This window comes from Scomber japonicus, chromosome 17, assembly GCF_027409825.1.
Source record: "Scomber japonicus isolate fScoJap1 chromosome 17, fScoJap1.pri, whole genome shotgun sequence".
Lineage (NCBI taxonomy): Eukaryota > Metazoa > Chordata > Actinopteri > Scombriformes > Scombridae > Scomber > Scomber japonicus.
The window spans coordinates 19026937-19039991 of record NC_070594.1 but is presented as its reverse complement, the minus strand read 5'-3'; the positions used below and the strand labels follow the sequence as shown (position 1 = coordinate 19039991).

Here is a 13055-nt window from a genome sequence, read left to right as displayed (position 1 = left end):
ACAGAGGGGTGCGGGGACCACCAGGGGTCCTTGAAGAGGGCCCCCTGCAAAAATGGGACTCATTTATTTTCACTAAGATGCCATCTTTGACTAACACAGTGACAAAATGTATGACTATTTTGGTCATGGGTTTCATACATTTTCTGTAATAAAACACCTAGAACCAAAAATCTTATCAAATGAGGGTCTAGTCAGTTTTATGATCTGACTCCCAAAACTGCCCCTAATCTCCAACTTTATCCTTGACTTGGAAAAAGTTTGAGAACCATTGCCCTACAAAAGATCGTTATATTGATAGTCTTTGAATGATCAGAAACATTTCTCAGTATAGTGCCTTACACTTCAGCATCATCACAAACTAGCCTCTAAAATGAATATGAAGTTGAATCAACACTTTGTCTAATAGAGTTTTCGAAGGTCTTGAAGATTTCATGAATTGCTTATTGTAAACCTAATAAACTGACAACTGGCAGTACATGCAATTCAGGGGAAGTGTGGCAAAATGTAGCTGCATGAATGAAGTCTATTAAGGTGGTGGAACTCACAGTTCATCAATCTTTTAACAATAAGAAATTATTTTTTAATGTATTTGTAGATTATTCTGAATCCCCTGTGTGAAACGTTGCGTATTCTAGACTAATTTGTTTAATATGTTGAAAGTAATGTTCATGCAGGGAGAGCTCATAGTGACCTCATCATACCATGTGATATTTCTATCATGTACAGTCTTGTTTTTAAACAAGATTCTTCCTGCAGGGACTTAGAGTAGTGCTATATTTATATTGTGTCCTTTTTTATAATTCATCATAAGATAAGGTTATTTTTAAAAGGGTAATTCTTAACCTCACACGAATTGCTGGAACAAACACACTTCAAACCCTAAAGTTACAGGCGCCTCTCTCAGTTTTTTCTCCTTCAGGGCAAATTTTCCGTTTTCAAAGATGCATTACGTACTTTCTCCAAATATGTTACATGGCAGTTTCATGCTTAAATCCCACCCCTCCTTCCTCCACCTTTGCCCTATATAACAAATGTCTTCCCTTCCCTCCCTTCACACACCAGTCTATCAGTGGCACAGATGCTGCATGTTACAGTAGCGATATGGGGTTTGGGACTATTAATAATTTTCTCGCTATCAGCTTTTACATGCGGTTCTCTGTGCTGGCAGACTTGTCACCTGCTTCAGTGTAGGCATGCACACCCAGCTATATAACAATGCAGTGAATGCAGAGCTGGGGTTTTATGTTTCCAAGATCTTCTGAGTGACATTTTAACACCTGTGTATCAGAAAGACGTACAGTACCTAAGTATGTCTTTTATATGTGAGCCTTAATAGTTTACCATTATTATTATTGTCAAAAGTAATCTCTTTACATCATCAAATAGTAACTGCAAGAAAACATTTAGCATTCATTTAGCATTCCAAATATAATAGTAGTTATATTATTGTAGCGTTTACTTAAAGTTATAGTGTTCAATAGAAATTACACAAATTAAAAATCAGTTTGTCTCAAGGTGAGAGAAGGAAAACAGGGATGTTATTTTGCAATAAATATATCTCCTTCTTAAAAATGTCAGCAGCCTGCACTCTGCATATAGTGTAGGTTTTATTCATTTCATGTTCATGAGAAGTAAACTGATGTGCAAATCCATACACTTTTTAATGAAATTGGGGGGTGACAAAGAAAACCAGAGGAAATAAAGTTTTCACTGCATTATAAAGATACCACTATGTGAAAACATGTCCAATCAAGTTGCCAACACTCAGTTCTTTGCTAAAGGCCGCTCTCATAGATAGATTTTAGTTTCAGCCTATTAGATAAATCTTTGGAAAAGAGGCAGCCATTTGTTCACATCATGCTTGATTACCTTACAGCTGCAGGGAATTCACAATTTCTTTCTGCATGAATTTACTTTTCAAATGGTAAATTGCCCTAATTTTCCTTTGCTGCAGTGTTGGAATAATATATATTATATATGGAAGAAAATGAGTTTTGTATGTAAGAAATGTGAAAATGTTACTCTTAAATAATCATGTTGAAGAGTTTTCCATAGTGGTAGTTTAATGTATATTAATGTTGACATGAATCGTTTCAGATGGATGCAGACACTGAAGAAAGGGTGACAGAAACCTCAAAGACGTCCACATATGAATCTGAGAGACCCATAAACGAAAACAAAGCCAGGTCAGTCTTGTGGTTCCTAACAGCCTAAAACTGTATGATGGTTTCTGACTAGCATGTAAGGGAAGGCTTCAAGATAGGGCTGGGAAATATATCGATATTATATTGATATTTTAATATGAGACTAGATATCGTCTTAGATTTAGAATATCGTAATATTGTGATATGTCATCAGTGTTGTCTTTTACTGCTTTTAATTGTTGCATTACTGTAAAAATGTGTAATTTTCTGTAGTTACCAGACTGTTGTAGCTGTTCTGTTATTTGACCTTTACCCACTTTGTCATTATAATCACATTACCGATGATTATTTAGTTGCAATATCGATAACAAGGTCAAATATATTGTGATACTTGATTTTGTCCATATTGCCCAGCGCACTACTTCAAGATGTTCAAAATGTGGCAGCATCACTTGTGAGTGTGGCTGGGTGTGGTCAGAGGTTTGCTCTGTTGCACATGTAACCACAATCAGTAGTGATGTCGCAGGGTCCTGGAGTACATCTGTACATCTGTACTCCAGGACATCTGAAAAGTTAAACCATTGGAAGTCAGCAAAAGCAACATTTTCAGGTGGTGTCATGCCACTCTTAAAACTTAAGCATCCGACTACTTTTGGGTTTGTCATCAGACTTGGACTAATCAGCATAATGACAGTTTTGTCACATTGCTCCATCTGCCTTAGGGGACGTGGGTTCAGAGGTCGTGGTCGAGGAGGTCGGATGAGTCGAGGTGGCATGCGTGGTGGACGAGGGATGATAAAAGGCTTTGGTCCACCTGGACATGGGAGGGGTCGAGGGAAGGATGGATCCATGAATGGATTTGGACCGATGAGGTACTCGACTAATCACTGGTGGTTTTACTATGCTTAAATCTTGCTCATATTATTTGCTTCACTGGTGATTAATTGTCTTTTAATTCCAGAGGAATGGGGAGGATGCGACCTTACCCAGACATGAGAAATCATCGAGGTAGAGGTGGACACATGGGCATGGGCCCTCCTCCACCTCCACCCATGCATCTAAGAGGTCCCTTCCCACCCATGCCCAGGTAACCACTTCATACATACACAGGTGCAGCCACTGCGACAGTCAAATGGAGATCTGAACAACAGTCCTTGCCAGTTTAAAAGTTGTTGTTGACCTACAAAGTAGTTGGTAGCCTGGTGAGGTAAAAAGAGCAGAGCAACATACATTTTTGAGGGTTTTGATAATCCAATTTAAGGCACAATTTTCACCTTTTTAAACCACTAACCTCCACTTGGAAGATACCTTGCCTCTTAGCTGATCTTACATTTGCAGAAACTCTTGCTCATTTGAATCACTACAAAGAGTTTTTACTGACCCATACACATGTCCTGTTCCTGCACAGACCCCCTCCACCACCTCCTCTGGGTCATCCCGGTTTCAGAGGGCATCCACCACATCTGCGTGGCCGTGGAATGCCGCCCCCTGGGCCTCCACGCCACTTCCACCCCCGAGGTCCAAGAGGGTAAGAGCTGTTTGAGTATTACTACTATGCTTAAGCTTCGCAAGTCACAATTCTTTCCCATTTGCGAAATGGATTTAAATACACCTGGTAAGCATGTGAGACTTTCTTATACCAGTTGTATTATTTTAAATCTGTCATTTACACCTGCAGTGCGGAACTTTTGCATATAATGAACATCTGTTATATTCACGCCCTTCCGAGTGAGTTCACACAGTACTGATCAAGGCCATCACTGCCAGATAAATCTGACTGTATTTCACAGTATACCAGAGTTTTTAATCTGGTGTTGGGTTTAACATTCCTGTGCTTGTTGGGTGAATATATACTACGTGTGCTCTATGGGAGGGCATGCACACTAGAAATGAGCCACCTAACTCCTTGTTAGGTCTCTGCTCACTTGAGTGGGACTAGACTAATTGTGTGGCTCTTGAAAACTTTCCAAATGTTATCGGACTGAACGGATCCAATTCTGATATTGAAACAAGTAACTTACAGCGGTTGTGTGACACTCAAAAAATGTGTCTATCATTGTACAGCTGCAACAGTAGTGGTGGAGTAGGCTGTGATGGAGCCAATGATGTAGACGTGCTGACAGTGTTTTTGTAATTACTCTCACTGCCAGAAGGGGGAGACAAAAGTTCCACACTCCAGCTTTAAATATATAAGTGTAAACTGCGAGCAAAAAGACTGAGGCTTGTGACACAAATGCACAGTCCTTTCCCTCCTTTTCTCTAAATCCTCATTATAGCTTGATTTCTTTCTCTACTTTATCTTTAATTATCACATTTATTTCCCAGTTTCTCTTTCAATAAGAAATAATACAGCACTTTTGCCCAGATTGTACATCTTACTACAACAATGTTGAGACAAAGAACTCAGTTAGTAAATATAAACTATACTCACTGCTCAACTATATGGAGTCTTTTAAATAGTGCATGTAATAATGAAACAGGAAAAGGCATTTCACTGTATTTTTGCCTCTCAAAGCTACACAGTAACTGACATGAAACATCCTCCATTACAGTAGTTCAGAGATGGCTGCTCTTATCAGAGTGTGCCCCCTATTGGCCAAAGCCAAGAATCCAATGTGTGATTTTATCCTTTTACACAGCTACCACAATGGACCGGTCTCTCCTCCGCCTCACTTCCTACCTGGCAGAGGCCAGAGGTGGCCAGGGCCGCCTGGTGGCCGCCGCTTTTAACACAGCCTGCCCTAAAAACAATAACCGAGCACTTGTTAATACAGACGGGGCCTAAAGAGGTGCAGTAAATGAAACGCCCCTGAACTGTGTGTTACACAAAGTCTCTGAGTATCTTTATGACATACTCTGTAGCCAAATGTCTGGATATTGATATTTCTTACTGGCAAATGAATAATGTGAAAATTACAACCGAGGACACACAAAATGCCTCACACCTTAACAATGTAAAGGCATTCTCACGCTCTGTTACCTATGTCGTTAAAAGGAATACTGTTGATAATGAAGGGACTAGTTGACATTGTTGAGAAAAAGCTGTAAAAAATCAAGTCTGAAAGCAAACAAATTCTTGTCTAAGTTCATTAATTGTTCTGTGGTTCTTGTTACAGTCACCCTGTGAGCCTTAAGAAAATGTCCTGATTCTTAATAAAGAATAAAGAAATGGGTGACAAAGTATGTTTAAAATGGATGAGTGCACAACAGCCCTCACATGAGCTAGTTTAGTACACCTTGGACCTCCCTAACCTTTCCTTTTGTTACATGGAGATAGTTATGTATTATAACCCCACTAAGCAGTACAGCAAATATTGTTTAACACACTCACTTTCACATTTCAAGTGATACGACAATATTCCATTTGTCAAGTATTCATGAGTATTTAATTTTATATTATATATATCTTTAATGTGCAGCTATTTAAGTTATGAGTACTGCTGTTTGGAACATTAGTGTTTGTCTTCAGCAATCTATTGTGTAATGACAAAAAGGAAAAGGCAGTAGCTTTTATACATGAAAGCAAATTCCATTAGTTTTTGCTTCACTTATGGATACAACATTACCATTTACTGTGTTTAGTTTCTTGAAGTGTTATAAATACGTTATTCACTGTAAGTAACATAACTTTTGTGAACCTGTGAATGTGTTTTATGAGGAACGTCAAGACATATGCGATAGTCGTGCAGAAAAAAATAAAACTAAAAAGAAACTCAACTTCTCCTTTTTTGTTTATTTACAAACAAGTCTGAGAGTTGTCATTACAATTTACAACAAATCTGTAATATGAAATAATGATTTGCAGTGTCAAACTAATGCACAGTGTTTATGTTTTACTCTAGTATTAATGTGATTATTTAAAAGTAAAGTATTTATTACTTTTACTGAATTGTTTGGCTGAGTGTGGAGGACCAAAAGCCACAAATGAACATTATATTTTCTAAACATTTAATGGATCTTATTGAATCATTTCTATAGTCTTGCCGAGGGCTGACATTTACTACAGTCCAGAAGCAGGCTTGGAGACATAATCCTTGAATTACATCTTTAGTTTCCAATAACTTAAAAGAAATGCTTCATCATGTAGATTACTGTGTAAATATGACCAGGAGACTCAGAGGAACTCCTCTTGAAAGGCACTGAAATGCTTTTGACTGAGCATCACGTCACAGATTAAATTGAGTGGTAGCATGTATAAAAGGAGGACATCATCTGCAAAGGATCAGCACTCTGATATGATCAAGGACTGACCTTTTTCTTCACTGTAATATTCAATCATTCTGTAATTTTGATTGAGATTTCAAAGGTGACCAAGAAGTTCAGAGAATTTTATGATTGTGCATTTCGACCATTCTGTTTCTATTATTACAGATAATTTATATAAATTAATAATATCCTTATAATATATTCATTTCTATTCTTCTGTCTGTTTTTAATCTTCATAAAAACAACTTCATTGCTATGTATGCAGTTGGATATGAAGTACCTCATATCAGAGAGAAATATGGATGATTTCACCAATTTGTTACGGACTGGCTCAGAGTCAGCGACAAAAAAGGGAAATTACGCATTAATACAGCTTCTAAAATGTTCTTAAATTAAAATATAATAATGTTAGTCAGACACATTAAATTATGGGACATGGAATAAACAAACTAGATTACATAAGCTCTTTAGGAAAGCTTTGTGAATGCATGTAGCTGTTTTTGCATAATTCAGTGCTAGTTTAGGCTTGCTGAATTTATAAAGATACAATGAAAGCCCTGTTGTAATGCAAAAACACAGTAATGTAAAGAGGCATTCATCATTAATACTGTATGTTGTATGTACTGCTGGCACAAACAAGTATTTGGCATTATGTCTGGATGAACAAGCATTTAATCCACTGAGCCGCTCAGACATCGCAGAATCCTAAAATACAGCTGCGGGCATCAAGAGGTACTCATCACAAGCAGAGTCCATTTCATAAAATAGCTACAGAAAGGTGTTGTACTCTCCTCCCTTCTTCTGTCTGTCTTTTTTCCATCTTTTCAGCACTTTCAGTACATCTCTGCAGTCCCTTCTTGTTTCTCCCTTTGGTTGATTATAACAGACTGACTGACTGTTGTCTCCTGAAGGGGGGCACACAGTACAGTTAACCTCCCAGGCCCCAGGAACCCAGGCCCTCCCTCACATCTCTCCCCTCCTTCACCAGTGGCGTGACATCAGCAGCGCGACACACTTGAAAAGGTGAGCCTCCTCTTGCGTCTTTAATCCCTAAACCCCTTTCTCTCTGACGCCTGGAGATTCTCTCTTTCAGGATGGTAGGTGGAACAAACACGGAGTCGTAACAAACCAGGTGAGACCCGGAGGACTGTGGGTTAATAGGTTATAGTTCTGAATCTTTTATTAATGGTTACAAGGAATTGTATGGCAGGAAAATGTAGGATAAGCCCAATTTTTAAATGAGATTATTGTACTAATAACTGACATGAAAATGACTGGCTTGGAAGTTACTTTGTAAATAAGATGAATTATGGCTGAACTCCACCTGAATAGAACAGAGCCATCATAAATGGTACTAGTAACAGGTGACAAGTCAAAATATGTTTCCCTCTTGGCAGAACAAAGCTTAGTCCAAATGTAATGAATCAAATTAAAACAAATCAATAATAGTGCTCACTGCTCTTTCTGTGAAATGAAATTTATACCAATAGGGTTTATTAAGATAATGTTGCTTCAGTACACTCATGTTACTCAGATGTTTAATAATAATACTGACTAAAATTCTTTCATAACTTAATTTGAGATAGTGAAGGTATTCAGCAGGAGTTTTTTAGCACTCATCTCTAATTTACCATATTTCTTATTCAGGATTCATGTCTCATATCCACTAATATAAAAGCAGCCGTGATTACAATATTGTTTTCCAGATTAAGCACACAATTACTGTGATATCACTCGTCTTTTCTTAAAGAATTGTATTGGCTGTTAATCCCCTCTGCCTTTTAACTAAAGGAATAATTTGTGGAAGGAGTGCACAGCTCACCTGGGGCTAATAGGATGCATATTTTAATGCCTGCATTACCCCCAACAATACAAGTCAGAGGTAGAATTAGTTAAGAGAGGTAATTAATGCTAAATATAAATTCCGGTCTGACCAGTATTTCTACTTATGCAGTCCTGAGGATACACTTTCATTAAAAGACCTTTTCATAAATGAGGTCAGTGGTTTGACCCAACCATGAATTTTAAGGTAGGTACAGTCCATGCAACTAAACCTGACAGTGAAAGAAAAGAATCATGGTCTGTGCTCAGGATAACTTATAAACAAACACATCTTGAAAGTGTTTAAAATTCCAGTTTTATATCACTGGAAATGTGGACAGCAACAGAGGCTGAAGCGTTTTACTTATTCCTTCCTTTGTGGAGATGAAGCACTACGCTTAAATATGATTTATGCCTAAATGTAATTTCTGCGTGACAAGTCCTTTTATTTCAGGAACAGAGTTTGTCCTCAACAGTCTTTAAATAAAGCAGCAGAGAGAAGTGTCAATGATGATGAAATGCAGGGATTTCACTGTTAAGATGAATGTTGGAATTTTGCAGCTCGTATTTTGCTTAAATCTTGTTTTCTAATTATTCAATAAATGCAAAAAAAGAAATGTCTTGTGTGCTTCTTTTCTATTCTACCGTACATAATCATTCATAACCACAATTCAGACTTAACAGGACAAAAGTCTGAGTAAAAGCTGTCATTAAATGTAGTTTGTTAATTTATTGGGCAACAAAAACACAGATTCCACACTGATCCACATAAAAGAAAAACACAACGAGGAATGAAGACAGACTGTTACAAGTTGACATGAAGAGAGGACTTTTTTCTGTGGTGTTCAGCTCTGTGTTGATGTCATAATAATGTCACTGCTGAGTTCAATGTGATGAGCAGTTTAGAAATCCATGACAAGCTCATGTCACGTCAGTATTGCTTTTTTAATGTCAACATATTCTTCGATGTCTAAGAAGAGACTTGTTTCACTGGCTGGGCTTGTCGTCAGTGAGGAGGTCACTCATGGGTTCACAGATGTGATCGGGAATCTTCTCCATGGCACTCTGATAACAAGCAAAAACAAACAAATCACTTAATTTGTAGCCCGAAACCTCTCCAATGTGCAGTTAGAGTAAGAGGGATTATTGCTGGTGTACGACTGACTCTGCAGCGCCTCACCTTTTTCACCTCCATGGCTACACCCTCAGGGAGGTTCCTCTGGATGTATTCAAGGTACACATTCGCTGTGGAGCCAGTCAAATGAGACAACTACAAAATAAAGAGTGAAATCTACTGTCATGAACACTTATGTGAGGCTTATATAATAGAAATTTAACATTTTAACACAGATGGGTTTTTTTCACAGCAGACATATCACAGGAAGAAAAGCACGGGTGTAAATAATGAAATGAATGATGCTGCTTTGTTTCTGGGTCCAGGTATTGAGCTCACTGTCACACTTGGTGCTTTCCATTCTTCTATTTATGCTTCCTCCCCTTTTTCGACCTGTGACCTAGACATTGATTGAGCGCTGCCATCACAGAGGATTTTCCAATCCTTTAAATGTGTCTCAGGGGAGCTTGAAGTGAACTACCACAGGTGTTCCCTATGCAGACGTCTATTTTTTTTATTTTTTATTACAGGACAGCAACACAGCTTCTATCGGCCTGTTTATCGATTGAGCGGCAGATCTGATAGGACTGTAAAATGAGTTAAAAGTTTTTTATCCACCAGCCACTCAATAGAAAGATTTAATAAAATAATAATGGCTTTATTCCATTTAGGTAAGCCAGGTTGAGGTCCAGTCTGAATGGTTATGTTCATTTTTACACCTGTGTTTTTCCTACTTGGACAAGTAGCACCTCTATAATAACAAAAAAAAGATTTTTCTTTTGTGTTCTAAATGCATCTCTCTCTGCTGCCCCAGCTGGAAAGTGTTTAGATGTGAGGAAGAGATATGTGTGAGGAAAGCAAGGAGCCATGATAGCCTAATGAAAAACACTACAGTGTCAGAGCCACTTTTAATGTCATTCATCACACCTGTGGTTTTCCACACAATCATAAACAGAGGTCCAATCAGGCAAATTACATCGTATAGATAGGCAAGAAATGATAATCAATGAATGAACACAAGGGTTAGTGTTATGGCTCTGTGTGGTTATCAAGACCAAACAACACTGTACAGTATGTCTTTAGAGTCAGCTGACATGGATTTTCTTTTTAACATCATTGTATGCTGACTACCACAAATTAATAATGTCGGTTGGCAGGCTGAGCGTATATTATGTTGTCAGTATTTTAGAGACCCCTCCGCAAAAAAAAAAATCACAAATCAGGGGAGCTCATGTCTTATTGAGGAGAGCCAAGCTCCCCTGTAGTTCACACCCTGAGTAATGGATTATGTCCCATTCATTACATTGCACTTCTGAATCCATAATCATGATGACATTACTCTGTTTGCAAAAGTATTATGCTATTTAGTATAAAGCAGTAGGCTATTTAACAATTTAGGTAAATCTATGATATAATGCAAGCTTACAATATAAATATTAGCTGCTGAAACTACAAAGTGACTTGTCCACAGTTACTTTTCCAAAATGCAAACTGACTAGACAGTATATTAATTACTTTTATTCATTTAACTGAAATATTGGTGATTGAAGTTATAGTTTAACTCCCTGGCTGATGACCCCCCCTAGCAAGATGTTTTTGGCATCTAATTCAGTTCTTGCATCTGGCCCATTGTCTCATTTCAATAAAGCCTGATCACTTTGAAGGTCTCTTTGAAAGGTTGTCAGTGACTTATTTAGTTAAGCTGCTCACCTCAATACACCGGTAGTGTGTCCTCATCTCATACTGGACCCTGTGTTTTTTGAAGATGTGGACTGACTTTAAGAGTGTCAACCTATCCATCTCCTTGGGGGGTTCAAAGCTGTTGCAGAGGGAAAAGAGAAAATATTGTCAGTAAGAAAGATATATACTATAATAGCTGTTCCTGTTGCTTAACTGAACACAGACTCACACTTTGCTGATGTTGATGTTCAGCTCTTTCGCTGCCATGGTGGCAAAGAACTCGTAGCTGTCCAAGACGGCACTGTCATGACCTTTGACCAGCACGGACACCTTCTGTAACAGTGTGTCAGGATCTTCTGTGACAGTGATCTGAAAGAAAAACAGTACAAATACTTATTGAGAGACTTGAAACTAAAACAGTTGCCATAGAATGACTTCCTGCTGCAAAGAAGTTGGACTGAGGTAAATGTGATCAAGACACAAGATGTATGCAGGTCAATAGTCTGAGATGAATAACATGATTGTAGTGATAACTTACTGGTGAGGGTACTGATGAAAACACTGTTGCTGTGTGGAAGGAGGTGCATGGTGTCAAAGGGAGGCGAGACCTGCAGAAACATAACAATGAATCTTTGCTAACATATTCAAATATCCCTAAAAATACAGTGTAGCAAGATTGCCTCTGAAATGTTGCTGTGAAACACTTCCATATAGCTTTTTGGCCCACTTAATACTAATAACTGTCAATGCAAACATAATGCATTACATAATGAAGAAAGCACTATAATGTTGACTGAAGCAACAAGTCTCAGAACAGACTGCAGGATCTTTTCATCAGAGTCCAACTGATATATCAGTCCGCCAATATTATTGTCTGATATTCACCTACCACAGATATATCAGTATTGGTGTATATGTTGTCCGAAAAAGTTATATAGGCAGCACTTTTCTGAACCCAAGTTTAATATACATATGTTTTTTGTTCTTTTTTAAATTTATTTATAGTTATTTATGATTATTCAATTCACACTGATGTTTATGGTTTCAGTGCACTGATGTCAGTTAATACAATCAAGTTTATTGTCAAACTGTAAAATAAGATGCCTCCATTACATATCTTTGTCACAAGTATTTCATAACCACATTTGAAGGATCGTTATAAATAAGTGTGCATTTATGTATATATTCTGTTTTACTCCCTACTATTGATATCAGTGTCAGCCCCAAAAATCCAGTATCAGTCAGGCTCTACTTTTCATACAGGGTAGATGCCAAAATATAAATCTAACTGTTTATCTAAATCTCAGATGATTAAGTCTTTTGCACTTTTGAATAAAAAATCTCCTTCTGCATATCCATTAAAAATATTTTTGGCTATATTTTGGCCTATATTTAGGCTACATACACTGATTTGTCTTTTGTCCTATATATTTTCCCACTTTTAAAACAATTTAAAATCTCTCTTTTTATTTACAGTGAAGCACATTCCACTGCATTTTTTATAAATGCGCTCTAAAGATTTATTTGTTTTAAATGAACAAAGTGCAACACTGTCTGGACCATTTTCTGACAGTTTAAATAAGAAAATAAACACGATTCCCACATCTGAAAATAAAAGGTTGTATAATGACTGCTTAAAGGTGACCTACCATTGTGTTTCTTAGTTATTCATAAACTACAGAGACCTCAAACGAGCAGAAGAAAAATCTGCTACCTACCGGATTATATTACATTTCCTGTGACCTGGACAAGCGCTCAAAGCTCTTGGTCCCTGGAAACGAAACAACAGACTCATATCAGCACAGTTAAAATGACATTTACTGTACAAGTTAACCACGACGCTCCAGCTGCACTCAGAGGCCACACTGTGAGATTTTCTGAAACTCCTACATCCAAATTTCCAGCCCTGAATCACTGCCACTTTAGTTAATCACTCGCAGATGTGGCGCAACATTTTAAAAAGTGTCTTTAACATTACCAAATGTGATATTCCAGTCAGTATCCTTGCCAGGGAGAGTACATCTCGCCCAAACACCACGGGAGCAGCCATGTTTTTGCAGGTATTAAAGGAAAACACGTTTTGTTAGTGC

General features: G+C 37.7%; 2 protein-coding genes across 2 annotated transcripts; one reads left to right on the top strand and one right to left on the bottom strand.

The window, feature by feature from the left end:
* The first annotated feature begins 2661 nt into the window (after positions 1-2661).
* Positions 2662-5190, top strand: si:ch211-51e12.7 (uncharacterized protein LOC336335 homolog). The gene is made up of 5 exons (XM_053336694.1): positions 2662-2687; positions 2867-3016; positions 3106-3231; positions 3553-3672; positions 4784-5190. Exons 1-5 carry the CDS (start codon positions 2662-2664, stop codon positions 4872-4874), a joined length of 513 nt encoding a protein of 170 aa, XP_053192669.1. The 3' UTR covers positions 4875-5190.
* Positions 5191-8894: 3704 nt separating this feature from the next.
* Positions 8895-13055, bottom strand: mrps10 (mitochondrial ribosomal protein S10). The gene is made up of 7 exons (XM_053337355.1): positions 12944-13055; positions 12684-12736; positions 11504-11573; positions 11195-11334; positions 10996-11104; positions 9352-9441; positions 8895-9236 (listed from the first exon to the last, which is right to left on the bottom strand). The coding sequence occupies exons 1-7, from the start codon at positions 13013-13015 to the stop codon at positions 9159-9161; spliced, it is 612 nt and encodes a 203-aa protein (XP_053193330.1). The 5' UTR covers positions 13016-13055; the 3' UTR covers positions 8895-9158.